Source organism: Athene noctua, chromosome 1 (assembly GCF_965140245.1).
Source record: "Athene noctua chromosome 1, bAthNoc1.hap1.1, whole genome shotgun sequence".
In the NCBI taxonomy this organism is placed as follows: domain Eukaryota; kingdom Metazoa; phylum Chordata; class Aves; order Strigiformes; family Strigidae; genus Athene; species Athene noctua.
The window spans coordinates 234169026-234196769 of NC_134037.1; the positions used below are offsets into that span (position 1 = coordinate 234169026).

At 38.8% G+C, this 27744-nt stretch overlaps 1 protein-coding gene across 2 annotated transcripts; it reads right to left on the bottom strand.

The window, feature by feature from the left end:
* Positions 1-1484: 1484 nt before the first annotated feature.
* Positions 1485-26964, bottom strand: SUCLA2 (succinate-CoA ligase ADP-forming subunit beta). Of its 2 annotated transcripts, none has more exons than XM_074912946.1 (11): positions 26813-26964; positions 24743-24926; positions 14060-14159; positions 13700-13862; positions 10835-10963; positions 10236-10374; positions 8665-8826; positions 8441-8583; positions 4368-4488; positions 3969-4057; positions 1485-2290 (listed from the first exon to the last, which is right to left on the bottom strand). In XM_074912946.1, the coding sequence occupies exons 1-11, from the start codon at positions 26939-26941 to the stop codon at positions 2216-2218; spliced, it is 1434 nt and encodes a 477-aa protein (XP_074769047.1). In that variant the 5' UTR covers positions 26942-26964; the 3' UTR covers positions 1485-2215. The 2 variants fall into 2 exon arrangements, with proteins under 2 accessions (XP_074769047.1, XP_074769056.1); XM_074912955.1 differs by having other exon boundaries at positions 26840-26914.
* Between the last annotated feature and the right edge of the window lie 780 nt (positions 26965-27744).

Consider the following 27744-nt stretch of genomic DNA (forward strand, 5'->3'; position numbering starts at 1 on the left):
ACTCTACAGATGGTTATTTTAGCATCAAGAGTGATTTGGTACACTCTGAACACCCTGGTCTGGAAATTATATGCAGCCACCTTCCTATGCCACACCTATTCCTCATCCTTTGTTAAAGGAATACTATGGATTTTAGGATTACCCTAATGGCAAAACACTGCTTTCTGCCATGTCTATTACTTGTGAATACGTTAACTGAGAATGTCCGTATTTTACATTCCTCTCAAAGATGGAAAACACTTTGTCTTGGCTCCCTCTCCCCTATTCAACTACATTTAACAGTTCAAATAGGGTATAGGGAAATTCTGGAGTAACAGCAGGATGTAGTTTTGCCTCCATTCTAATCCAGAATTTGTACTAAAAGACCATTTCCATCTGTCATTTTTGGCAACATCAAGTCACTTTTGTCTCATTGTTCCTTGCTCTGATTTAGAAAGAATTAGCCTGGTATGTTTAAAAAAAAAAATTCTTTATGAACCTGGAATATTATCATTCCACACAGATTTTTAAAAGTAAAAACATAAGGCTAGATGCAAACCCACATGCTAGAAATGAATTGTATTCTCGAAATTACTCAATGCTTAACAGATCTGTTCAAACTAGTTATCTCTGCAAATCCATTCAAGGCCCCTGAATAAAAGCAGTTCCAAGCATACCCAGAAGCCCAATTTTGCATGCTGGATCAACAGTGTGCAGTAGTCAGTTGTGAGACCAACTAGGATCAAAAATAATCCAGTTCAATTTCAGAGTGAGTTTAATTTCTGCTGATTTTCTTTAGTGCTGCCAAAAAACTATGAAATATGCCATGCTAGTTTAAATAGTTCCTGCATTTATCTTATCCACCTCAAAACCGCATATGATCGACTGCAAGTTTCCCCACATTTCACATAATCCTTTTAAGTCCTCAGTTCATGATTAAATGATTTTCCATTTTGAAATCCCACCACAGACAAGTCTCCATTACTTCATGATAAAAACTACACTATCATTAGCCAAGAAAACAGCATTTTAATCAAAAAAACCCTAAAAACTACAACAAAAAAAGAGTCATAGAAACTTAACATCATTTGGAAACTAAGTGGTAAATGGATCATCATCCAAGTTCCCAGTTCTATGTAATGCCAAAATCAACAGCATTGTAAGGTGTCAAAAATTAACAGTTAATACAAGATTTGTTAGTAGAAGCAACATTTTCCCGCATATTTGTTTGTGCAGAGGTCAGTTATGGCCACTTCAGTAAGCTGTTACATGCATGGTATCTGTCCAACCTTTTCAACACAGCATGAGTTCACGTGTTTTTAATCACACAATGCAATTCAAGGAGGAAGAAAATTAACATATGTGCTATTGTAGATACAATCCTAAAAAGCTTTTAGCTTGCTATCTTAAATTATGGTTTAATCCATATGGATTAATATGGATTTAATCCATATGGTTTAATATGCAATTTATCAGAATGGTGATATATAAAGAAAGACACAGTATAAGTTTTGGGAGACATTTTATTAATGTACAATTTTATTAGCAATGTACAATAGACATTTTAATTCTCTAGGCAGTCTGTCTCCTTGAAGTTTGGTAAATACTTGTTCATATATAAAACTACATGATGCTTTTTTTGCAAGGACCGGAAATTGTGAAAATCTAAGTGCTACAGTATATTTTGTAGTGATTAAACAAGTTGTCCAGAAGAGTTACCAGCCACTTCAGTGAAGCACTTCTAAAAATGTTTCTGATCAAGTTCAAATGCACCTATTCATAAATAACGATTGATTCGCTCATGTCCTTTATACTGCTAAGTACAACTGTCTCCAATATAAAATACCGTTTCAATACATTTCTCTACATGGACAACTAGATACTCTAGTCATATTTACTTTTAACAAAGGCTAATACAAATTTACAAGTAAAGTATAACTTCAGAATTCATTCAGAATAATTATTTTTCAACCAGAAGCTTTACTTTGGACAACGCAGAAGTATATTGCAAGTGACATTCTGCAGCAGAAGCTGGAGGCTTGAGAACAGCTAAGGACTAAATATCAGCAATACACGCTTTTACAAGAACTCTGACCATTCTGAATGTTAACATTAAAGACCAGGTACTTCAGTCTGTGCGCCTGTCAAACAATCAAAACCTCCACACAAAAAAATTAAAAATACCCCACAGAACACAGTATTTCAGAGAACATGTTAGACACCAGCATGACATTTCTCAAATTGGCAACTGAAATTTTACATCCACCTGAGCTTGTTTTGCTAAGCTTACTATTTCTGAGAGTTTCACCACCTGAAAAACAGAAAATAAAGACTTAATTTCAAAACAATCCTAATTTGAGTGAGCTAGACCAATTTTTTTAAAGTAATGCCAGAGAATCATCAGCAACATCTTAAGGGGGGGTAGGGGCAGGGTGGGATTAATTCTTAATCCAGTGCTTCTTAATCACTTTTAAATGAAAGATCAGCCAAGTCTTCTAGAAAACATCTCACATGGTTACATGATGTCTGGTTCTCATTACAAGTTATCTTGGTAACTTTATGTGGCACCTTGTTTTCTTGGGAGGTATTGGGGTACCCACTCACAGAGATTCTATATATCTAAAAGTTATTTCTCTCCTGAGCAGCCTCAACTTCTTGCATAATAGCTCAAAACCTCTATCAATTATTTCCTGCTTAGAATCAAATATTACAACTAAAAGGCTCTTTTGGAAAATAGAGATTCAGAACTGTAAGTTTCCCCATGATATAAAATCCACCAGATGCCTTCTAATTTTTTTCAGACACAAATTTTTATCTTTACCATTGCTACACAACTGTAGTATGTTTTTCTCATTCACATTATCTAACTTCAAAAGCAGCTAAAATACTAGTTAGCTAGAATAATTCACAGACACCTGCTGAATATTTAGGTAGAAAAAAAGTACTTTTAACATCACTGATTATAACCACTGCTTTGAATACTCAGCTTAGTACCCTGATCTACCCTCATCCATCTGTTTATACCATTCATGGCATCATTCTACAGAAACCTAACCTGTTTAAGGAATTACCTATGGGCAACATACAAAAAAACCTGTAACCCTTTCGAAAGTACTTCTACAGATGCAGATAATTTAAGATTACAAAACTAATTTTAACTCCATTTGCATGGCTCCATGATTCATCTGAGAACTTCAGATTCAACAGCAGCTTTAGAAGATACATTATGTAGATGCAGTATAGCTTAAAGACCCATATGTACTGCTAGGGAAGATTTCCATTGACCTTACCAAAGCTTGATCAGCCTAGCAGGACTGAATACTATTCCTTAAAACAGAGGGCCATACTTTCAAGATAAACAAGTTCTTCCTCCAAGTAATCTACAGCTGCTTCTAGAGCTTCAACCCCAGGAAACAAAGCAAAACATAATACACCGGGGGGCAGGGGGAGGCAGGGAAAAAAAAAAAAAGAAAAAAAATCACAAACAACCTGACTGAATATCCGAATATCCAATTACCTTATGAGCCAACAGGATGATCAACTATGTTCATTTTTAATCATGTACACTGAAATACAGTGCTTTATCAAATGAAGCATTACATTTCATTTTTCAGCTACCTCAATTTAAGTATTTTCTTCCAACTACTAAAGCTAAACTCTTAGTCATTCCTCTACCAAGGAGAGTGACTGATCTGGTCATTTACTTGGTTTATTTTTTTGTTTTAAACCTATTTTTTAATCTGCTTTTCAGAGAGAGGGAAAAAGGAAAAGTCTCAAATGCAGAAATTCCTGGGGCATAACAACTTCTGACTGTATAGTTCCTCTAAATATGTACTTACTAACTTGTAAAGCATCTGCTTCAGGCCCTGGTAACAACTGGCACTGTGGCTCATTCTAAGCTTCCTTTATTTGACTGAATGGAGTTTCAACTTTTCAATGTTCTGCAATGGCTATGTTCTGAAACGAATATTCGTAAAAAGCTATCTTACCATTTTTGCAGCTTCATCCAAGTCATCACACGCAAGGATTTTGAGGCCACTAGCTGTTATTAAAGCTTTGGCATCATCAACTCGTGTACCTTAAGAAACAGATAAAATGCTATTCTTATTTAACAGGAGACTACTACTACCAGAGTATTCTCATATTTTCTAGGAAGCCTGTTTCGAAAGTAAGTTAAGTGAATGAATCTAGAAGACAACAATTTTAGTAGTTATAAAAGAAGGAAATCTCTTTTTATTAACTTGTCAACACTCACTATCTGAATTCCAGGTTTGCCTTATTTTTCCACAGTCTTCAGCTTACAGCCAACTTGCTACACAACATATAAGGTCAAGAACATTTGTCACTATGGACAGCAATATATTTAACACATACTGAAGCACACTCACCTTGCAACCGTACCACAATAGGTATTTTTAGGTCCAAATCCTTTACTGCCATAACGATGCCTTGTGCTATCACATCACATCGCATAATGCCACCAAAAATATTTACCAGGATAGCCAGTACCTACAGAATCAATGACATTATTCATATTAGAAATAGCCAGAGCCACATCAAATAAACGCACTGCTCAGCCTTTCAGTCTAAGGAAAATGCAAGCTCTGTAAGTGTAGTAAGGGACTCTGCAGAGACACAGAATATTTCTGTTCTAGAGAACATCAGCAACAAAAGTGCAGTTCTGTGAAGTCACATACAGCAAAACAGTTACATCAGGAAAAGCCCACTGCAAAATGCCTGCCCTGGAAAACTTCACATTGTCCTTCAGTCCAGCATGAGTTGCAGACAATAGTCGTTTCTCTTATTCACAGTGTGCATTCTGTGTAGCTACTTAAAAAGACACACACTCATTTTCTGTACAAATTCAACATTGCACATTACTTCAGAATATTCTGAGCATGATTAATAGAGCTGTTTGATTTTCATCAAACAAATCAAACAGATAAAACTTCAGTAAAGTCATGTAACAATCTGTCAACTGTTTATGTTTGCATTTGAAACATGACTCCAGCAGAGGCACCTCCCACACTAGTATCTCCACATACTGAAGAATCCATGCTAAAGAACACAGAAAATTTACACAACTCATATAGAAGACACTGTTTACACAGTTCACTTCAAAGCTAGCAAGCTTAGATGTAAGCTATCTAAAATATGTTTTATTCAGGACTAAGCCTGAGGTTAAGGGAAAGTCTTCTACTCAAGTGGTGGAAAGGAGTAAAAAGATCATATTCAATGGTAGAGGATGAAATAAAGCAGGAGCAAAAATGGGTAGACAGCCTTGAAGGACAGAATAAACAATGTGCCACTGGTTAACAAACAGTAGCTTGGTTCTGATTGTCTTGCAATTAAACTAGCTCATCTGTGTGACATTGTTCTTGCTCCTTCTACTAATGGGTAGAAGCAACTTAGACTGGCACCCCAGAAGGCTATTCCAAACAACCCGTCAACTGAACCCGGAGCACCAGTCATGACATCAGTGGGCTGTACTGCTGCTTGACTTTCAGCACCAGGAAATCCAGCTCCAGTCATTGCTTTTTGATAAAACAGGGAACAGCTGAAGGCAGACAGAAAGGGAAATATATTTTTTCTTTTTGGACACCCTCTGTCCATCCAAGAGCAGAGAATTGGCACTGCAAGACTTGTCCCAAATCAACAGTCCCCAGATTCCTTGTTGCTTCTTCTCTCTGTATTTCAGGTGCTCTGTGCCTGCGCCCCTCACTTCTCCCTCAGTTTGCTGAAAGAGCAAGTCTCATGAGGTGAGGCTGAGGGAACTGGGATTGTTTAATCTGGAGGAAAGGCGGCTCACGGGAAACATTGCCACTCTCTGTGAGGTGAGTGTCAGCCTCTTTTCCCAAGTAACAAGTGATAGGACAAAAGGAAACGGCCTCAAGTTGCACCAGGGGAGGTTTAGACTAGATATTAGGAAAAATTTCTTCACCAAAATGGGTTACCAAGCATTGAAACAGGCTGCCCAGGGAAGTGGTTGAGTCACCTGAAGGTATTTAAAAAGATGTGTAGACATGGTTCAGTGGTGGACATGGCAGTGTTAGGTTTACGGTTGGATTCAATGATCTTAAAGGTCTTTTCTAACCTAAATGATTCTATGATACTGTAACACTCTTGGAGAGTGCGTCAGACTCTGCATTTGTTCACCAAAATCTTTCCAGTAGGGAAGAGACTAAGCTCCTCTGTAATGTCACTATTTGTTTCTGGCACTTCCAAAGATGAGCAAGTGGTGCATGAAATTCCAGTGCAAAACCAGCATACCATTACCAGGTATAGCAAGTCACTCCCACCTTTTCTTGGTTAACTCTTTAACATATTTTTGCTTCTTTTCAAAAAGTCCAAAACCACCATTGAGTTCCCACTGGGATAAGCACCTCTCTGTAGACCATCAATCCAGTCACAGAATCACAGAATCATCTAGACTGGAAAAGACCTTGAAGATCATCCAGTCCAAACGTTAACCTCACACTGACAGTTCCCAACTACACCATATCCCTCAGCGCTATGTCAACCCCACTCTTAAACACCTCCAGGGATGGGGACTCCACCACCTCCCTGAGCAGCCCATTCCAACGCCCAACAACCCGTTCTCTAAAGAAATGCTTCCTAATATCCTGTCTAAACCTTCCCTGGCACAACTTGAGGCCATTCCCTCTTGTCCTGTCGCTTATTACTTGGTTAAAGAGGCTCATCCCCAGCTCTCTGCAACCTCCTTTCAGGGAGCTGTAGAGGGCGATGAGGTCTCCCCTCAGCCTCCTCTTCTCCAGACTAAACACCCCCAGTTCCCTCAGTCGCTCCCCGTACGACCTGTGCTCCAGACCCTGCACCAGCTCCGTTGCCCTTCTCTGGACACGCTCGAGTCATTCAATGTCCTTTTTGTAGTGAGGGGCCCAAAACTGAACACAGGAATCGAGGGGCGGCCTCCCCAGTGCCGAGGACAGGGGTAAGATCCCTTCCCTGTCCCTGCTGGCCACGCTAGTGCTGACACAAGCCAGGATGCCATTGGCCTTCTTGGCCACCTGGGCACACTGCTGGCTCCTGTCCAGCCGGCTGTCAATCAACCCCCCCAGGTCCCTCTCTGACTGGCAGCTCTCCAGCCACTCCTCCCCAAGCCTGTAGCGCTGCTGGGGGTTGTTGTGGCCCAAGGGCAGCCCCCGGCATTTGGCCTTATTGAAACTCCTCCAGTTGGGCTCAGCCCATGGCTCCAGCCTGTCCAGGTCTCTCTGCAGAGCCTCCCTACCCTCGAGCACATCAACACTCCCACCCAACTTGGGGTCATCTGCAAACTGACTGAGGGTGCACTCGATCCCCTCGTCTAGATCATCAATAAAGATGTTAAACAGGAGTGGCCCCAACACCGAGCCCTGGGGGACACCACTTGTGACCGGCCGCCAACTGGATTTAACTCCGTTCACCACAACTCTCTGGGCCCAGGCATCCAGACAGATTTTTACCCAGCAAAGCGTGTGACCATCCAAGCCACGAGCAGCCAGTTTCACCAGGAGAATGCTGTGGGAAACGGTGTCAAAGGCCTTACTAAAGTCAAGGTAAGCAGCATCCACAGCCTTTCCCTCATCCAATAAGCAGGTTGCCTTGTCGTAGAAGGAGATCAGGTTTGTCAGGCAGGACCTGCCTTTCATTAACCCATGCTGACTGAGCCTGATCCTCTGGTTGTCCTGCATGTGTTGTCTGATGGTACTCAGGATGAGCTGCTCCATCAGCTTCCTGGGCACCAACATCAAGCTGACAGGCCTGTAATTTCGCAGATCATCCTTCTGACCCTTCTTATTGATGGGCATCACGTTGGCCAATTTCCATTCCATTCCTCTCATTGTTTTTCTGGGGTGCCAAAGCTCTTCCTCTGTTTTCAACCAATTTATTATTTTAATAATACTCAAACACTTCTTATAAACTTCCGATGGGATAAAACATTAATGCCCTTCCAAGTGCATTACAAAGTTATTTTATCTTACATTACATATAATTAGCAGCTTAGTAATTTGTTTGTACACAGTACAGTGAATATTTATCTCTACAGCTCTATGCACAACAGACCCAGATGTATAAATGGCCCCAAAACAAAGGAAAACTGGAAAAAAAAAGAAACCTATCTGAATACTAGTTTCTGTTTAAACAGCAGGCAGGGGGAGTTTCTGACTCAAAGATTTCTGTAAAGATTCAAATACAGCTGTAACTTCCACCAGAGGACAGAAAACTGCCTACTCAGTACACAGCCAAAGACCCTATTTTTAAAAAAGGAAAAAAAAATCAACAGGTTTTCAGACCTTCTTCATTTGCATCAAGATTAAGCTAACATCTCCATTTTCTTCCCTTTTTAAATTCTATGCTTATAAAAACATGTTTTCTGAAGAACATGCACTAAGCATTGTCTTTCAAATCATAGCCTGTTTTACCACTGTGTAGGACCTTGATATGACAACTCTTCCCTCACCTTTTTATCAGAGGTAATAAGCTTAAAGGCTTCTGTCACTTGCTGCACCGTAGCACCACCACCAACATCAAGGAAGTTTGCTGGAGTTCCGCCGTGAAGTTTAATTATATCCATTGTGGCCATAGCTAAACCAGCACCATTGACTATACGAGAATAAAGATAACATTTAGGAATTCAGTTTATAAATCCATTAGGTCATTTAAAATTCATTAAATAGAACACACCTAAGCAGCCTATGTTTCCATCCAATCCTATATAGTTGAGATCTGCTTTTGCAGCATCCCTGTCTCTTTGATCTTCCTGTGTCCAATCCTGCATATCAAAGATCTTCTTCTGACGATAGGCTGAATTACTATCAAAGTTTATCTTTGCATCCATACACATTACTGAATGGAGAAAAAAAACAAACCATCATTTAATACCAGAATAATACCTCAGCTGCTACATGAATATGTTAAAAGTATGTTAAGTCAAACTTGGCAGCTAGCTCATGCAGTCCAAACTTAAAAAATCAGCTGAAAAGACACACAGCACTGCATGTAAATACAAGAGTCTCTCCAATCAGTTAAGTCCCTTTAACTGCACAAATGACCCAATCAGTTAAGTCCCTTTAACTGCACAACTGACCCAATCAGTTAAGTCCCTTTAACTGTACAAAAAGGGAAAGTAACTGTATTTCTTGAGACACTCTAAAAACAAAGAATCTTACAATAAACTGCTTGAGAAATCTGGGCAAATTAACACTTCAGTAATGAGCAGGTAATTAATCTCTACAGAAGGTCTCTGGGTTTTTTTTACTCCCCCTTAGTTTTTTGCTTTTAGATGAAATATATAGTGTACGTGTGCATGCATGTAAGCACACAAACACAATGATAAAACATGTGAGTTGGAAAAAAAGGCATCAAAAGAATGCACACAAAGGTAAGTTTCACTTAGATATAGCAGGTGACATGGAAAACCTAGAGTACTCTTTACATCCGAATTAAGTTTCTGTCTGTACAAATGTAAGCCTTCATTTCTACATCTTCATCATACAGAGGATATAAAAATGACAAGGCATGAGATGGAAGAGACTGCTCCATACTGTTCATTTAAGCAGTATTATTTAAAAAAAAAAAACAAAACAATAACTGCAATTGTAAGCTTTGATGAAGTAGCTACACTAACATTTAAATTTAAAATAGTTGTACCGGAATTCAAGTATAAATATTCTCCACAGATCAATTTTTTGGTGGGAGGTGAATTGACTAATTGAGAAATTTCCTGCTTTTACTACTCAGGCATTAAAATGACTGATTGAGTTTGATGTATCAAAAGACTATAGGCATTTAAGAGATGCCTTGATGTTTTGAGCATATATAGCTGCAGAATGGTTAACTGTTAACTGTCAAAGGTGCTACTATTCTGGTTATCTTTTCAGTATCAGCTTTGAAAACACAAGATGGCTCAAGTTTCAATTCATGAATTTTGAGAAGACCCAATTTCCAGGAATGCCTTACACTTGTTGTTTGGCTTGGGTAGCCAAACACTCAAGTGCAGAAGATGTCTTCTTTTTAAATAAATAAAAAATTGCAAAAAGGAAGCTATTTAACTTAAGATCCTACTTGGCAAATAAAAGCAGGTATCTACTATGCTTAGATTCTCGAATCTAATGTTTTATTAAATTCATTTTTCAACATACCATGTTAATGCTGAGTCCTCTTGCTGTAAACAGCTGAAGTTTTAGCAATATGAAGAACTAAGGTTTATAAAAATGGCAAGCTGTTACATGAAGAATATGAAAAAGAAACATTACCAACTCCTGATGCATCTTCCACCATAGGATTTATTTCTATCATGGTAGCATCATATTTCAGAAAGAGATTATATAATTTGATCATATTTTCAGCTGCTTCATCCACTAGATTAGGAGGAAATCCCATTTTCTGGGCAAGCTGAAAGTAAAAGATCGGTTATCAGTTAACTGATATTCAGAGTTTGATTTAATTACAAATTAGGAACATCCCAGTTTAGCTATTATTTCCGTGTTGAATGAATTTGAAGATATAGAACCTCTCCTGCCCTTCTGAAAAAAAAAAAAAAAAAAGTAACTCTTGGGTTTGAAAAGATTGTTTTCAATACAAAAAACACTGCACTTATCCTAAAAAGGGCTACTAAAAAGGCATCATCACATGCCTTTACAAAGCTATGTAAAAGCTAGATAAAGCACTGCCATGCAGAATAGGATTTACACTGACTATCACCTGAAAATACTTAAATAGCTAGTTCAAATCTGTTTCAAAATATCAAAAGGGTTTAGGACAACTCAGCAGGTTGAATGCATGCACACTTTACAAAATTCAGAAGCAACCCTCCCATCCTCGCTAATGTGTACTTTTCCACATTAACAATTACCCTAACAGCTTGCTCCTTTTTTATGCCTTCTACTATATCAATGGGTTCCTTAATTATCGCATCAGGATTCTCTGCAGCAACGTCTTCAATATTAACACCACCCTGAGAACTGCCTATCAGCACAGGACCCTAGAAGAAAAAGGAAAAAAAAAAGTGTGAGTAATTTTATACCACACAATTGAAACTTAGTTCTTCCCATAAGATACCTCACAGAAATAAAACCTTGTTGTTAGCTGGAAATTCTTTTATTTGGGCATTTTACTTGTACGCTCTGAGCAGAACATTATTACCTATCTACATAAAACCTTTAATAATACCTTCCAAATGTTAAGGTCTATGTTGGGTCCAATTTCTTTTAACAAGGAAAGATTTCCTTCATATACACTGTAGCAACAGAACAATTAACACAGACATACTAGTTTTAAATTTTGATAGAAAGATTCAATTCAATCATATGCATTTTACCTTCTAGGTGTCACCAGAAAAAGAACAGCCTTCTCATCTCCCCCTTCTCTGCTCACCCCAGCAAACACACATCAAATGTCAGGCACTCATTTATTCATTCTGCCATGCTCCAACTCCAAGGACAAATCTACATCTGCAGAACTTAGTGACAATTACTGGAAACTGTTCTACTCCTGTTCAGTAGGATCACAAAACGCAATAACTATAGCCATCACTGCAAGTAAGTCATGGAGTTCCGACAAAACAGCACTCAATTATTCAATAATAAAGGAAACGAAAAAAGCAGAATTGATAACATTTGCAGCAGAGATTTTTTTTTAAAGCTATCTAAATCAACAAAAGCATCAAGGACTCACTACCACGGAACCTAAAAATCTCTCCCCATGGGCACAGTCCTCCAGTTTACAGTAAAGACATACTCACTTTATCATCTCAACCTAGCTTTCCTTATCACCACCTGCGCATGGATTATGACAGCTGGTGTACTACAGCAGCATCTCATATTGGCACTCATCTTAAATGTTAAACAGCCTTATAACTGTTAACAATTATTTACAGAAAGTGACACTGGTACAGAGGCTGTGCTTAACCTCACCACTCTCCTCCTACCACCATCCTTCCAAATGAAAACATATAGATGGTGAATTATCCTACATCTAATAGCAAGGTTCAACACAATGAACGTTTCTGGATTTTTATATCCTGAAGAGCCAGGAAAATACAAACACATTATAAAAATAACTCAATCCACAGAACTGACCAAAGTGAACAATTTTGTTTAAAATATTAGAAGTTTTGCCCCTACTGGTGAATAACACCCAAGATATCAAATTCCACTTTCAACTGACTATTTCACAGGCTTTTTTCCCTCTTTAAAGGAAGAGGTTTGCAACACTGTCAGAAATACAAACTGTGCTATTCAACCTTCACACTTCATTCTTTTGAAAGGCATATCCTCATCTTAAAGCATATTAGTCAAGTTACAGCAATTACAAGCACATCTAAAAACATGACTTAAAGTCAGCAGTAAAAATGAAGCACACACCTATCAAAAGACAATAATCCACAGTTATGCTCAATAACACTAATAAGATTTTTTTTATATATACGAGAGCAAGAACAAGTCAGGAAAATATGTTTCCCTTCTTCATCTAATTTGCTTAAATCAGTTACACTAAATTTTATTTCCATAAGGATGCTTGCTTATTGCTTACACAATTTTAAGATTATAAAATCCACCCATGTATTGTATTTTAATGCCACCTTGTGGTAAATCTGGGGTACATACTGTACATATGAATCTTCCCTGCTCTATTATAGAGTACAACAGAGTCTAAGTGCCCAAGTCACTTAACCATACTAAAACCTAACATAACTGATACTTTCCTATTGGAAAGAACACTACAGAGGAAGAGAAAGGAACAAATACAGTAATTAACTCCTAATTTTGCAACAGAAAATAGAAGATTAAGACTAGTTTCCTCATTCCTCCCAAGAAAATTATTTCATACTCCTGTCAGAGATGCTTCTCTACCAAGAGCAGTGTCTCTGCAAACCCTTAAGCATCTGGATAGACCAAACTCAGCTTTTTGTTGAGCTTCAGAAAATAAAGTTACAAAACCTGCTTTACCTCAGTTTTGTTGAAGTTATTTAGCAATTAATGGTCTCTGTTCCGTAATGGAACACTAGTCTGTCAGAAAATACACTGACACATTCTTATAACTGGGTTTGAATGGTAGCCTAGAAACTATATACCCACACAAGCAGAACATACCAGCAGGAGAGACTATATGGTTTTCATCTTCCTGAATGCTCTGAAGACAGATCTCTAGGCCCAAATCTTCTTATTAGTTCCTGAACAGTACTGGCATAACAAAGCTACCAGCATTCTCAAAATTGAGAGACACACCTGTGCATCTCTAGGAACCTCCACACATTGGAAAAAAAGGATGTTTGATTTATCCAGGACCACTGGCTCTTCAAAAAGACCTTGATTTGTCTTGTTCCTGACACTTTTAAATAGTGTGTTCACGTACATGCACATACAGCTGTATTTTTAAACTAAACTCGTAGTATAAGCATCTGGTAGATAAGTGCAAACTAAAACCAAAATGAAAATAAACCACTCTTTCCACCCATGACTCTGAACTTCAGTTTGGGGTACCAATACTTTAATTATTCTTTAAATTTCTATTGTAGCATTGCATTTTTAAAGCATTTAAACACTAAGGTAATCATATAGTCAGAGATACTAGGAAACAAAATTTAGCTCATATACATTTCTTATTTTCAAAAGCAAGTGATCAGTAAACAGTTTTGGTTTTAGTTTGTTGGGTTTTTTTGTTTTATATTCAGCTATAACAAGTTAAATAGTTTACTTCTATTTCTAACATTACTCACTTGAAAAGACCTTTCCATTGTTATTGCAAAATAGTATTCTCTCCTGGGATATCTGCGCTCACAGATAAATACTTGATTGCATATCCTGCCCTTTTCTCCTGTCTGCTTGGTAAACAACTTCTTTCCAATCATTTTGGAGGAGATATCTTTTGCTTCTTCTGGACTAGAATAAAAGAAGCTCAGAATGTGACAAAGAAACTGCTAGAAAAACAGAAGTAGCACCAAGAAAAAAAAAATCTGATTTTTGTTATTTTAAGGTTAATAATTAAAACACTGATTTTAAACTAAGCAATAGGTTCAATTCATAATATGAAACGTTTAAGTTTTTCCACTTGGTCGGATAATTTAGAAACAACTTACGAAAAAACTATTTTCACTCCTCCTTTGAGGCCACCTTCAAATGTTCCTTTTCCTCTACCACCAGCTAAAACCTGTGCTTTTACCACAAGATCCTTTGAACCTAGAATGAAAGAAAACCCAAAATTTGTCATCTGTGACTACTAAAACAAACTGCCCCAGGTAGAATAATAAAGGCTGTTTTCATTTTATTCCCCCTTCTCCACACCCACCCCCATCCCAATTCGAAACACAAATATATGAATCAAAGACTGTATTGTAACTCACATAGGTTATTCCAAAAGTCTCAAACCATCCACAAATTGCAGCTTTAGGCTGTTCTGTGAACAAACCTTGGTGAGTTAGTATCCAAAAGTGTTGATACTTTTGAGTGTCCCAATATATCTTTAACACGTGTTTGAATCACAAATGATTAAGTACCCAGTAAGAAATGGTTAGTATCTCACAGACTATTAACAAGATGAAACTATTTGACACACGATAATCCAAGATTTTGCTCAATCAAGTACAAATACCCTATACCTATAACCACTATCTTCTCAGCAATGATACATAACTATGGCACTTACTCAAGTGAACTCGCAGGTCCACTATGGCTTCCATTCAGCAGAGCACTGACACATAAGCTTGAGTCTTTGCAGAAGTCAGAGGCCTAAGCAAATCCACTATTTTTCCCAGAGTAAGCCCTTTAGTTGTCTTTAACCGTTTAAAAATCCTTTACAAAATACTCTTCTAGGTAGGGAAGACTCTGCATTTGGGTTTAAAAAGTAAAGTACGAAAATATAATCAAAATCAAATCGGATATTCCAAAGTGTCATTGAAAGACAAAAAGCAGAGAAAAAAAGCTCACAAGGTCATTTAAGGGGATACAGGAAGAAAAACAAAGCCCTGAGTTATTATTCAAGTTCAGTTACATTGAATACACTGCAGAGAGCAGCTAGACTGCAAGACTTTTAAGAGCTGCCCCATTCACACTGGTGTGGCACATCCCATTTTTTTCTCATGCCACCATTAGCTGAGAGACCTTGGTACTTCTGAAGAAAGAACTTGCTGTTCTCTTGGATGTGAAAAGACAATCATGGAAAAGCCTGAGAAAATTTAGAGTACTAGAGCAAAACTAGCCACTATGCATACTGAAAAAGATTACAGCAGACACAAAAAAGTTGCATTAATTCCTTTTTCCACCTGCATTTTGCCTGGTCAGATGTCATGGTTTAACCCCAGCTAGCAACTAAGCACCACACAGCCACTCATTCACTCACTCCCTGCAATGGGAAGGGGGAAAGAATCAGAATAATAAAGGGAAGAAAACTTGTGGGTTGAGATAAGGACAGTTTAATATGTAAAGCAAAAGCCATGTGAACAAGCAAAGCAAAACAAGGGATTGATTCACCACTTCCCACCGACAGGCAGGTGTTCAGCCATCTCCAGGAAAGCAGGGCTCCATCACACATAATAGTGACTTGGGAAGACAAGTGCCATCACTCAGAATGTCCTCCCCTCCCTCCTCCTTCCCCCAGCTTTATATGCTGAGCATGACGTCCTATGGTCTGGGATATCCCTTTGGTCAGTTGGTGTCAGCTGTCCCAGCTGTGTCCCGTCCCAAAGTCTTGTGCATCCCCAGCCTGCTCACTGGTGGGGTGGTGTGAGAAGCAGAAAAGGCCTTGATGATGTGTAAGCACTGCCTGGCAATAACTAAACCATCCCTGAATTATCAACACTGTTTCCAGCACAAATCTAAAACATAGTCCCATACTAGCTACTATGAAGAAAATTAACTCTACCACAGCCAAAACCAGCACACCAGCTACAATTAAGCTTGCATAATATCACAAGCTAGGGTGTCTATAAGCAAAAGGAATGCTCAGGTTACTATCCCTGGTAGCTAGTTGCAGATTTTACTTTTTTACTGTCTACCTAACAACAGATCTCTGAATCTGAACTGGTATGAAGTTCTTTGGCGCAAGAAGCATAACATTTATAAGCATACAAGTATATGTTGATTTACTGTAGTTTATTATCTAATATTTAACTCAGTACTAAGTACTGGCAATCAAGCAAGTTAACAAGCTTTATAGAAGCCACACAAAAGACTTAATTTTTACGCAATTACTTTAAGTACAAAGCTCGCTTTAGGAAACACTAAGCCTCATCTATGAGTAAGATTATAAACAGTAGCTCCATGGATAAATGAAGCTACATACTCAAATGTGTGAGCTTAAAAATAAAGTTCCATCCATTCAAAAACAATTTACCTTGTGCATACATACAAACACAAAATCTGGAGGAGCATAAATTCTTAGTGTTAGTATAAGAGAGAGGAAAATACTTTATTTTCTGTAAAGAGATTAAAAAGTAAAACAACACACACCAAACCCCACACTTACTCCCTTGCTCACAGAGGATTCACCTGGGCTCCTTCACAAGGATCTGAAGAGACTCAAATATTTAAGATCTAAAATATTCACAGCAGTATTTTACTATTTTGAGCTTTCTACAGAAGTTTTGTACCTGACAGATTCAGAACTGATATACTTACAAGACTAAGAGATTTAACTTACAGTCGACTAAGAAGTTCAGAAGAGAGGGTCCTATTTCTCCACCTTATTTTTCACCTCCTACACTAAGTCCACTAAGCTGCTTCTAAAGAGAATTTTTCACAAAAGCCATGAAGTTCACCCACAGGCACCTTCTTCATAGCAATTACTCCTCCTAGCAACAAAGGCCAGAATCTGAACAAGTCAGAGAACCAGATGCCAGCTAAGTTCTGGTCAGATCTCAGGTGGAACTTTACATTTAGTTCTGGGCATGACCATAAACGCAATTTTCAATAGGAAAGACTGGTTACTAGGATGATGACAGAAATTAAGAGCTTCCCTTACAAGAAGGGACTAAAAGAGCTTGTCACTTCCTTAAATCAAATGAGAACAAAGCAAGAACATGATTACAGTCTTTACCCAAAGCTGGTGAGGGACAGAGCAAGAACACACAACTACACATACATCATACATTCCACTTCCTTCTCTATACCAGCCAAAACCAAAAGCCACCTACAAAGTGAAGTCAGTTTTAAAAAGGTGTAAGAAAAAAGCACACTTCTTTACACAGAAGAGAGTGAAGACTGCCAGGAGACATGAAGGGACAATAAAAGATTCAAAGGGAACCGGGCAGAGATGTTCCCTCTGGTATTCCTAAGACAACAATTATGAATGCTGAAGGGAAATGAGGTGTACAGACTGCAGAAAACAGCCAGAATAACAAACTCACTAAACAGCATGTTCTTTTGCCACCATGAGAGGCAGAGTATTGGGCTGGATGCACCACTGCCCTGATCCCACAGGGTATTTCTTAAGAATGTAATTATTATGCATGATTACACCTTGATAACATATAAAGACATCCAGAAAAAAAGTGTGTGAGAAACAACTTTAAACTTTTCACAATCAGTTTGGGCTATAACAAAGTTGTGGACTGACTATCCCTTATGCAACAGAATGCAACAACTGTGGCATTAAATGAGCAGTATATAAATAATTTGTTTTCCTGAAGCATTGCTAACAAACTAGCTGCTTGATTGCATAAACACATAACACTTCAAGGATTGTTTGACCAGCTATGTTTACAAGCAATTAAGCTGCACCTGAAACAAAATTTAAGATAACATTCCCAAGACAACCTTAACCCATGCAGAAAGTTTATTCTTTAATAACATTTTTTCCTATAGTTCCCATTTAAAGTGATCCTAAAACTACAGGACAGAAGTGTTTAGTCACATCTGCAGTGTTACACCTGCAGCAGTGATACAGCAGAAAACTGCTGATACACAGTAACCCAAGAAAAAAATTCGGAAACCAGAAACTAACATAGTTTTCTACTCAGTATCAACAGTTGTGCCCTTCTGTTTTGCTTACGTTGCTCTGAAATACTGCCAGGCTTTTGTTTCAATGAAAAATAGCAGTTTCTGCCCTAAAGCAGGTATCCACTTATAAAGTTAGGGAAGTTTATGTCAGCCAACACTACACCACAGCAGCAGTCCTATCCTGCCTCCTGTCCTCAGTTTTTCACTCCAGCCTCCCTTCTTGTGCCAACATGAGCATTGGCACAATCACTCCTTAAAGCGTATCAGAAAAGTGACTCTGCTGAAGGCAAAAGCTAGTTCAGCGGAAAGTACTTCTGCAAGCCTGTCACCCTGTGACAAGCACACGCACAGGGACACCAGGGACACTGAAGTGAGCAGGACATCTGCTTTCAGCAGCAGTAACAAACTGTAAAGCATTAACACAAGGCACTATAGAACAAACCAACAAACTCTCAGCAAAGCTGATGTCTCAGGAAGCAAGCTACAGACCAATGCACAAAACCGGGAACAAGCAGTTGTTAGGAGCTGCAGTTAGCACGAAAAGCATATGTAAGGTAAAACAGCCTGAAAAGACCAGGAAATGTTTAGAAAATTAAGAGTAGATACCAATGAGAACAGGTGCCTGAAATCAGCAGAACACTGAGTTAGCATCTATCTGTTCAGGACAACAAAAATCTATACAGTGCTAACAGTACAAGGTTTCACCTTTAACAGTGGTTTATTAACTACACAGTGAACTAGTAATAGAGCCAGAAAACAGCACAATCTTCATTTCTAGCAATACAGATACTTATTTATTGGAAGGAATAATTTCTGATTCCATAATCTAAGCTTTTAATCTGGGAGAAAGGTCTCTTTCTCCCTGCATGCATGCATTGATCTACGTAAAATACAATCTTATGAGAAATTTAAGAGGCAAGATGGCTTGTTGTTCTGTTTTATCTCTGAAGTTTTCTGTGCAAGTAGAAAGTCTGATGATTAGGGCAGATAAACTTTATCAAAATGTTGCATTCTGAACTTTATTAAAAGTTTCCATTCTGACTTTTGTCAAACGACTAATTGCCACTTCTCTGTCCAATACTGACTGCAGCAGCAATACTGTTTTCCACGTTATAAACACCTTCAAGATAACTATGCAAGCCTAACGTGTCCTGACAAAACAAATAACAGTAAAAGGCAGTGATAGGTTAATAATTCAAGTGCCAATAAAGTTCTCAATTACCTTTCAATTGCAAACTGACCCTGGGAGAGACAGAGACCCATAACTTTTGCCTCAATTACTCTGTAATTAAAAGTTTTTCCAGGAAGAATATTTCTCCATTTAGAATACAAACCTTTTTTCTTTTGCTGTTGCACAGACATAATAAAAACTCTAAGTTTAAGCAATATAGTTGTATTTACTGGAATCGGGGAAGGAAAAGATGGGCTTGTAACTAACTCCATTATCAACAGAAGCCTCAACATAAGGAGTATGCTGACCCTAACTGTCAACACAGGCAGAGAATCTCTTCAGAGTATACTGTCTGCGTTTTGTTACTAAGTATAGTTATTTAGAATTTAACTTCAAAATGACATTTTTTTCAGCATTTGAAACTTTTGAGTGTTAGAAGAATCACTGCATGCAATTCAAAAGTATGACTACTGAAACCATTACATGCCAGGAATCTTCATACTTTCACTGAAAGGACCATACCAGTCAAGAGAGGAAACAAGATGTTTTGCTATTACAAAATACTATTTTCTACACAAACACTTCCTGACATTAATCAACTGCATCAAGTTTTCATCAACTCACAAGACAGGTTTGGTTTTGGCAATAGCTTAAGTTAAGCAATTAAAATACAGGGATCAAATTGGAATCTACTGATTAGGTGAGTTATTTGAATTAGTGAATTATTATAAACAGCATGCTTGGATATTAGAACTTCAAAGGAGGAAGTGCTACAGACGAAAACAAAGGTTGAAGCAAAATGTAAGCTTCAGATGCCAAGAAAGGAGTGTTTGACAGAATTAAAGTAGATGTCTGGTTTCTAGACTACTACTGCTGAGTATCTAGAAATTTTGATACTTAACCCTGACCACTACAACAGGGGTTTTTTTTAACACGTGTGGGATTTACGCACAAGATTGCTAGAATAAAGAAAAATAACTTAATCACAAACTGCCAGGGAAAGTGTGGTATACAGTAAGGAGAAAACCACCCCAGGTGGTTTTGTGCCACAGTGCCTGGAATACCTATTCTTTCAAAGAGCTAATAAAGAAAAAGCTAGTACCTTACCTAAGAAAATCATTGCATACAGTGTACTAAACTTCAGTTTCTGACTAAATCAAGACTGAAATGAACAAATCTACTTAAGAATCTACCCAAGTTTATGCTTTTTTTTTTTTTTTTTTTTTATTAACAGATACAGGTTGTATGTTTAAGCAATAGACAGGAAAAAACCCAACGACATTGGAAAGAACTTAAAATTTCTGAAAAGAAACATCTATTAATCATGAAACTGTATGCAGGAATACAGCCAAGCCAATTATTTGAATCATTCTGTAGAAAGCATACCAAAAAAGATCATACCTTATAAACCACACTGATAAGGGGACGGACTGATCTCTTAAACTGCAATAGCAAAAGTAGCAGCTTTCAGTCTCCTTTCAAGAACTCTAGTGTAGAAGGGTGAAATGTTATGCACTCAGTTTCTCAACACCTCCTATTCTGTACAGCTTTTTATTTTACTAAAATTTGACAGTCTGCCATGAGCATAAAGCCATGGGATTCACTATCTTAAAATCCTACAAAACTACCAGAATACAAAAGCTGCTTCAAGATATTAATCCCTTTAAAGTCTTACCTCTCAAATTGTCATGAATAGAAATACATGCTATAAGAGAAAAGTAGGCTTTTCTACAGGCGTACAGTATGTCACTGCCTTCCACACAACTGTTAGAAGGTGTCAAGAAGCATCAAATCTTAAGATCCATACACTTTCACAGGCGCTGTCTTAACAAACAGCAGTACTATATATCTCAAGGAGCATGTTCAGCTGATCTATCTGCTATCACACTGACGAAGCCTCTGTTCTTCAAGAAATAGTCTTCAGGTTCATTAGTCATGTTCTTGATAACAAATGCTTATCAGCTTCTAAATCAGCACTGGTTACGGTGCTAGCTGGAATGCATGCACAGGCTGAGTGTAAACCATAAACTCAGAGGCAATCATTAAGACATACTGCAGCCTCTTACCAACACTCCGGAACAGAATTTACTCAGCTCACTTTTTCAAAATTTGAAATACTCATGTAAGATATGAAAAGCCACATACCGCAAATGCCACGAATAACTACAAATACTTTTTTTTTTTTTAGATCAATAAAGTCTTCAACGACTTTATCAGATACAAGTCTTCTCAGCTCTGAGGAGAATGTATTCTTCTAGTGGCACAAATGAGATCCGGAGGTCTTGAATGGAGCCACTGAACTACTGAAGAAAAGGTGAGCAGTGACATATACAGGAGGTCCAAACCTACTTCCAGGGACTGAATTACTCAGGAGTAATTTTAAAAGAATAATAGTTTCATGAACCAGTATGTCATAACCATTTACTTGAAATGAGATGGAGGGCTTTTTATAGGGAAAAGCTGCTTGTGATAAGCAACAAATTCCAGTGATGACTCTAAACAGCCAAATAGGAAAAAGAAAAAGCTGTATGCAAAGCAATCTTGTAGTAATTACAATAGCCCAGCTTCCCATGGCAACAGAAAAAAAATTTTTTTAAAAAAGCAAAACAATAATAATTTGCAGAATCCAGCTAGAACAGAAATCAAAATTGAAAACAACAATTTAAGTAATCTGATAGCTGCAGCAGAAATAAAATTTTCAAAAAACAGCAAAAGTTAAGTTTTATTTCCTTAATATTCAAACCATAAGTGATCTGTCATCATTGCTCAAAAGTTCCTCACAGCATCTGATTTCATCACAGTTTCCTTTAAAAATATTAGAAAAATGGTTCAGGGAAGAAAACAATCCAAGCTCAAATACTGTATTTTACATACATTTCAAAATTACTTCACATATAAGTAAACAATTTGCTCTCTTTAGGACACTTTGGTCTTTAGCAAAAAAAAATATTTAGTACAAGAAAGACTGCAGGGGTTAAGAGGAAGCAATCTTTCTTGTTTCTGGACTGTTTCATCTAACTTCAGACCTCAAGCATAACTTCAAATGAAATTCCAACAAATGTCATTGGTTTTGTTATTTGAAGAATATTTAGTGCACTCTTCTAACTAGGCTCTAAGACAAACTGCAACATTTGTATGCCTCAGCTTGATTCTACCACACACTAGTTACCACACGGTGACAATAACCCTCAGTATGGTTAAGCTTTGGCATTGTTCATACAACAGGGTAACACCAATCTAGCTACAGCCACAGCTAAACTATGATAATCTCTGTTAATGAGAAGGTTGTGTTTGTTATACACTGGGATAAAAAGTTACCCATTTCTAACTGATGAGGTATTCGCAAAAGGAAAGAAATCCAATGCCAAACTCAAGTTTACAGAGAGGTTTCTGACTAAAGGTTATCAGGAATATGTGGATCAGCACTAGGGAGACAGAGCAAGCAGTATTACCAACTATCTATGTAATGGTTTAGACAAACATTTGAAATACCAGTTTAACACATAAAAACAAGCAAAAGATAATCTCGTATCTACCGGCAACAACTCTTACACAACAAAAACAAACAATGAGCAGGTGAACAAAAAAAAAGTGAGATTTCATTCTGCTAGAGATTTGGTTTCTTTGGTTTGGTTTAAGTACATACTAAATGAAACTAGTAAGGAAATGGCCACAGTAACAAAGAAATCCAAAACACTGGAGCAAACGATAATCTGTCACCATGCAGTGCCTAAAACACTCAAGCTCCTTCAGTGTGTGCTCCTTCTGGGAAGTCTTCCCTTCCCCATCTCAAGTACCAAAGAAAGCCACAGTGTCAAATACACACCAACTTAAACAATATGGCTGACAACCAGAAGCCCTGAGTTCCTTTATTCTAGTTTACTGAAGGATGCTAACTCATACACTTCACTACACTTTTCTGACCCCCAAGAAGTTGCACAGGGTCACATACTCCAGATAAAAGGCAGACCTATGGCATCACACAGATGAGACAGAGCTATAAACCAGCAGTCAGACATACCTACTTGGCTATAGTCCTCCTCTCTGAACAAGGAATAAACCAAAGGAATCCTGATCAGTGAGTTTCTCTGCTGTCCATTAAAGAGCCACAGGCAAAGGTTGTCTCATTTGCCAACAGCAGGAGTTCTGTGCAGATATTAACGTAAGCAAAGGGGTATGCCCAATTTGTGACATTTAGATCATGCTACAAGCTCACACTTAACAGAAGGGTCTGAATTTTAAACAATTCTCAGACCAGAAGTATTTTAACATCTCTCTTTCATACTAATGAAGTTATAATTTTTCATCATTTACTCTCTAATGGGAGCAAGACAAAGGAGGCAGGCAGATAACACCTGAATTTCTGGGGCATCAGATATGAAGGAAAAACAGCTTTTCAGTTCCTTTCTATGTTACAAAGCAGCATAACTTGCTCTAGAAAAAAAAGATTACCTTCTTTTTCAGATCTCATTTCTTGCAATAAATCTACACCTAAACTGAAATGAATCTAACAAAACCTGTAACCCAAGGAATCACTACAAATGTATCCACTTAGAGGTGAAAAGAGATTGAGGTATTTGCATATGGGCGTGGAACACAACAAGGAATGTCCTTCACTAAAACTGTGGGACAAGCCCATTACATTTTTTCCAGGGGGGAAGAAGTTTTAAACTACAAAAAAATGCTACAACAGCATTAACACCTCAAACAATAGAAGCTGACTTCTATATTACAACCAAATTAAAACAAAGAATTTTACTAAAACACCTATCAGGTAAAGTGACAATTTAATAGGCAGAGTCAAGTACAAAATTACAGTTCAACTCTAAAGTATTTAAGCACCAGGCAAAGGAGACAGGAAGCTTTTTCATCAATAAGCCAGGACTTAAGCGTATAACTACAAACCAGCAAAGTCCTCCCCTCCTGCATGAAGCAGCTGCATTCTGTCAGAATACCACATTCACAAAGGAATAGGATTTTACTCTTCTGCAGCCTAAAGGTATGTATGCTTTGCATCTTCTGTTCTATATGAGATCTTGGACTACAGAAGCCTTAACTGCCACCACCACTGAAGCTATTCACACAAGATTTCCTCTAACCTTGCTTGAGAGCAAAAAGAAATCCAGGATTTGCACAAAATAGAGTCTATTACTCAAAGAATTTTAGGTAGCTGTATTAGTCTAGGCTAATACAATTTATGCCTGCCCCATTCCTTCTAAACAAGACTCACAAGTTACAGGAAAAGCATCGGTTGCATTTGGGATAAGGAGTGATGGTGCTCAAAATACATGTTCCCAGCCCTTAGGTGAAATAGGATCAAATCCTTCCCCAGTGGAATTTCACGGACACATTTTAGCTTCATAAACAAGTCTCAACACATAACCAAGACTGTCTTTAAAACTAGGTCACTCAACTGATTTCACTGTGTGCTTGTGCACTGAGCAATTTTAAGCATTATAAAACTTCAAATTAAGAAAATGTCAGCTTCAAAGTAAATACTCAGATCTGCAAGAAAGTTGCTTCATAGGAAATGCTCTCTTAAAGAGAAGGTATATTCAGAACTCCAAGAAATGTCTTACCAGGAAAGACAGAAAAAGTAGTTACACCTTGTATCAATCCCATGCCTATATTGTTTATGTTCTCTTTAATATTATACCTATTTCTTTTGCTATTTTGTAAGCTTCATCTGGTGTCTTGGCAACTAGTCCGTGTGGAACAGAAATGCCAGCCTCCTGCAACAGTCCCATGCTCATGTATTCATGTAGCGACAGCCACCTCTGCTGCTGTTGTTGCACCTGAAATCCATGATTACTGAGTATTCCTGGACCTCCACCAAGTACCTGAAGGAAAAGAAGAAAAAAAAAAAAAGTAAAAGAAAACAAAAAGAACCAAGAAAATGACTGTATTGTGAAAAACTGCCCTCTTTCCTCAGGTTTAAAACAGTCTACCTATTGAACAAGAACTGTTTAGAGTACCAATGCAAACACTCAGACACTTAGTTCTATACTTACTGTACATCACCCTTCCACATTAGTCATTCATGTCAGGTCTGGTATTGGGTTTTGTGAGGTTTTACTGAGGCAGTGAGAAGAGATGGTGAAACTGCTAGCACTGACAAGGACTGGCAGGGTTAACACACCCTTCAGTATTTAGTTAGCATTTAAGTACTTCAAGGAATATTGTAGGGAAAAGAACCTTGAGGAATTTTGGAAGTGTAAGAGAACTGAAAAAAAGCACACAGAATAGCTTCATTCAGGTTTTGACAGATTTCTTCTGTCTGCCAAATGAAGAACTAAGCCCTGGAAAGAAGGGGCAGCAGAAACGAACTTACACCACCTTTAGTGGTTTTATGTAGTGAATTTAATTTGCTACAGAACAGACTATTCAGCCTTCATATGACTATCATGAAACAGAAAAAACTAGTTATGACCCATTTCAAACATCTACACTGAATCAGAGTGTTGTCAAAGGTGCAAAATAACTTTAACATTTCAAATGCCAAGTAAAATTTAACATGCCTAATACTCAATCCAGGAAGTTCCATTATGGAATGAGTCATAATTTCATTTTAAAAAGTGATGTACAAATCTCCACAAATTTCTGAGAGGTATTTAGTATAAAGTTTGTATAAACTGATTCTGACCATAACACATCAAAAGCGGTACATATAAGCAATGCCTTTTTAAATAGAACTCATGGACTTTAAGACCACATGGATCTCCAAAGAGTACCTTGCAAAGTAACGGTACTTCATAACAAGAAAATTATCAACAACAAAAGTAGAAAAACGTTTGATGCATTTTTGTATATTTCACCATATAGAAACAGGACCTTAATTTTACATTCACACAAAACAAACCTACTGAGTTCAGCTGATCCATGAATAGATTAGCACTGAAAGATTCATGCTAAAAAGACTACAAAACAGATAAAAGCAAAATTTTGGGGTTGGTTTTTTTTTTTTTTTGTACTATTGGCACAAGTGCCACAAAAATCAGTCTGTATTAGGAAGTTTTAACAGACTGGATTTTAAAGGTTTCAAAATAAGGTAAGCATGCAGACAACACAGGAGCTTTGCCACAGCATTTCAAGCCAGTGAATCGACAGGGCCTATTTAACCACCAAAGGATTCCTTCTGCAAACAGGAGGCCCTTTCCTTGGCATGAAAACCAAGTGAGAGGTGCTGACTGCCGTAGCTGCCGTTTCTGGCACTGACTGCCCAGCCGGGCCCTGGGAGGCTGGTGCGTAACACGAGAGGGGGAACTCAAAGCGACCTTCCTCCTTATGTGGAAGGAGAAGAAACGCGCAGGGAGGGTTACACACTTCAGACTCCCTAGCTCTTTTGTTTGCACTACTTTCCAGGGGCTCTGCAGACAAAAACAAGACCGTACCCCGAAAAAGCATTCCCAGGAAACAAGAGAAGAGACTGGGGAGATGCGAGCTGGAAGAAGAGTGTACTGGCACAGCCCGACCCCTCGTATGAGTAAGGTGACGGCGAAGATGGAAACACTGGGATTTCCAAGCAAGTTAAGGGGGGGAGGGGGGGGGATAAAGGAAAAGGGAACCGTGCCGGGAAGGCAGGACGATGGCAGGAGTGGGATGAGACGGCCGCTCCTCCCGCCGTCGCTTCCCAGGGAGCGACCCCGACCCCCTCAGGCCCGGGCCGGGCCCAGCCGTGCCCTGCCCTGCCCTCTCCGTCCCACCCCCGCTCCCGAGCGGCCGCTACCTTCGCCGTGGCGGTGCCCAGCGCGGCGCGGAGGCCGCTGCCCCTCAGCCCGGCCGACGCCCGGCCGCAGATCATGGAGGCCGCCATGGCTGAGCCCCTTCGCCCTCGGGTGCCCCTCCCAGCGCGCATGCGCCACCACCGAGGCGAGGCGGAGGGGCAGAGGGAGCGGGGGGGCAGGAAGCGCCGGCGCCACTCCCTCCCGCGATGACAGCCCCCCGCGGCGCGGGGGAGGGAAGACTCTATGGTCTCCCAGGGCCCCGCCCATGCCCGATTCGGCCGTGCTGCCCCCTGCCGGGGAGGACTGAGGGGGGCGGGCAGCCAGCCGCTTTCCCAGCCTCTCGTTTTCCTGCGGTTTTGTTTTTAAAAAAGGTTATTTTCCAGCAGGGATCCTAAAAAGGGCTGTAATCCACCCAAACCGTTCCATCCACGTGTGTGTCAGAGAGGAGGAAGGCCCCAACACCCTTCTGCCATTCCTGCCCTGGTTCTGCTTCAGAATGGAAAATTTGTCAATATTTTTACTCCAAGGATTTTTTTTTTTTTCATATTTCAGGGTGTCTTCATGCAACAACTCAAACACATCCATTATTGAACTCAACTGAAGACCCAATATTTCTGGGTACTTGCTTTGCAGCCCATCTTCACTCCCCCTGTAGCAGGCCTCTCCGCCCATGACAAAAACCGTTTCTGCCTCGCACAGCTCAAAGCTGCATTTCTGCCTTTCCAATTTAGTATGTGTACATTTACCATGGTGGCCTTGAGTCACATCACTAGCAAATCTAAGTGGGGGACAGGCATCTCTAAAGAAACCCGTTAACAGACCCTGTGACTCACAAGGAGGTGAAGCTTTTTCCTTTAAAAGAAAACAGTAATTAGAAAAGCTTGGGAAACCAGAATGGGAAATGTCCTCTACCATTATTATGGGAAAATGCAGT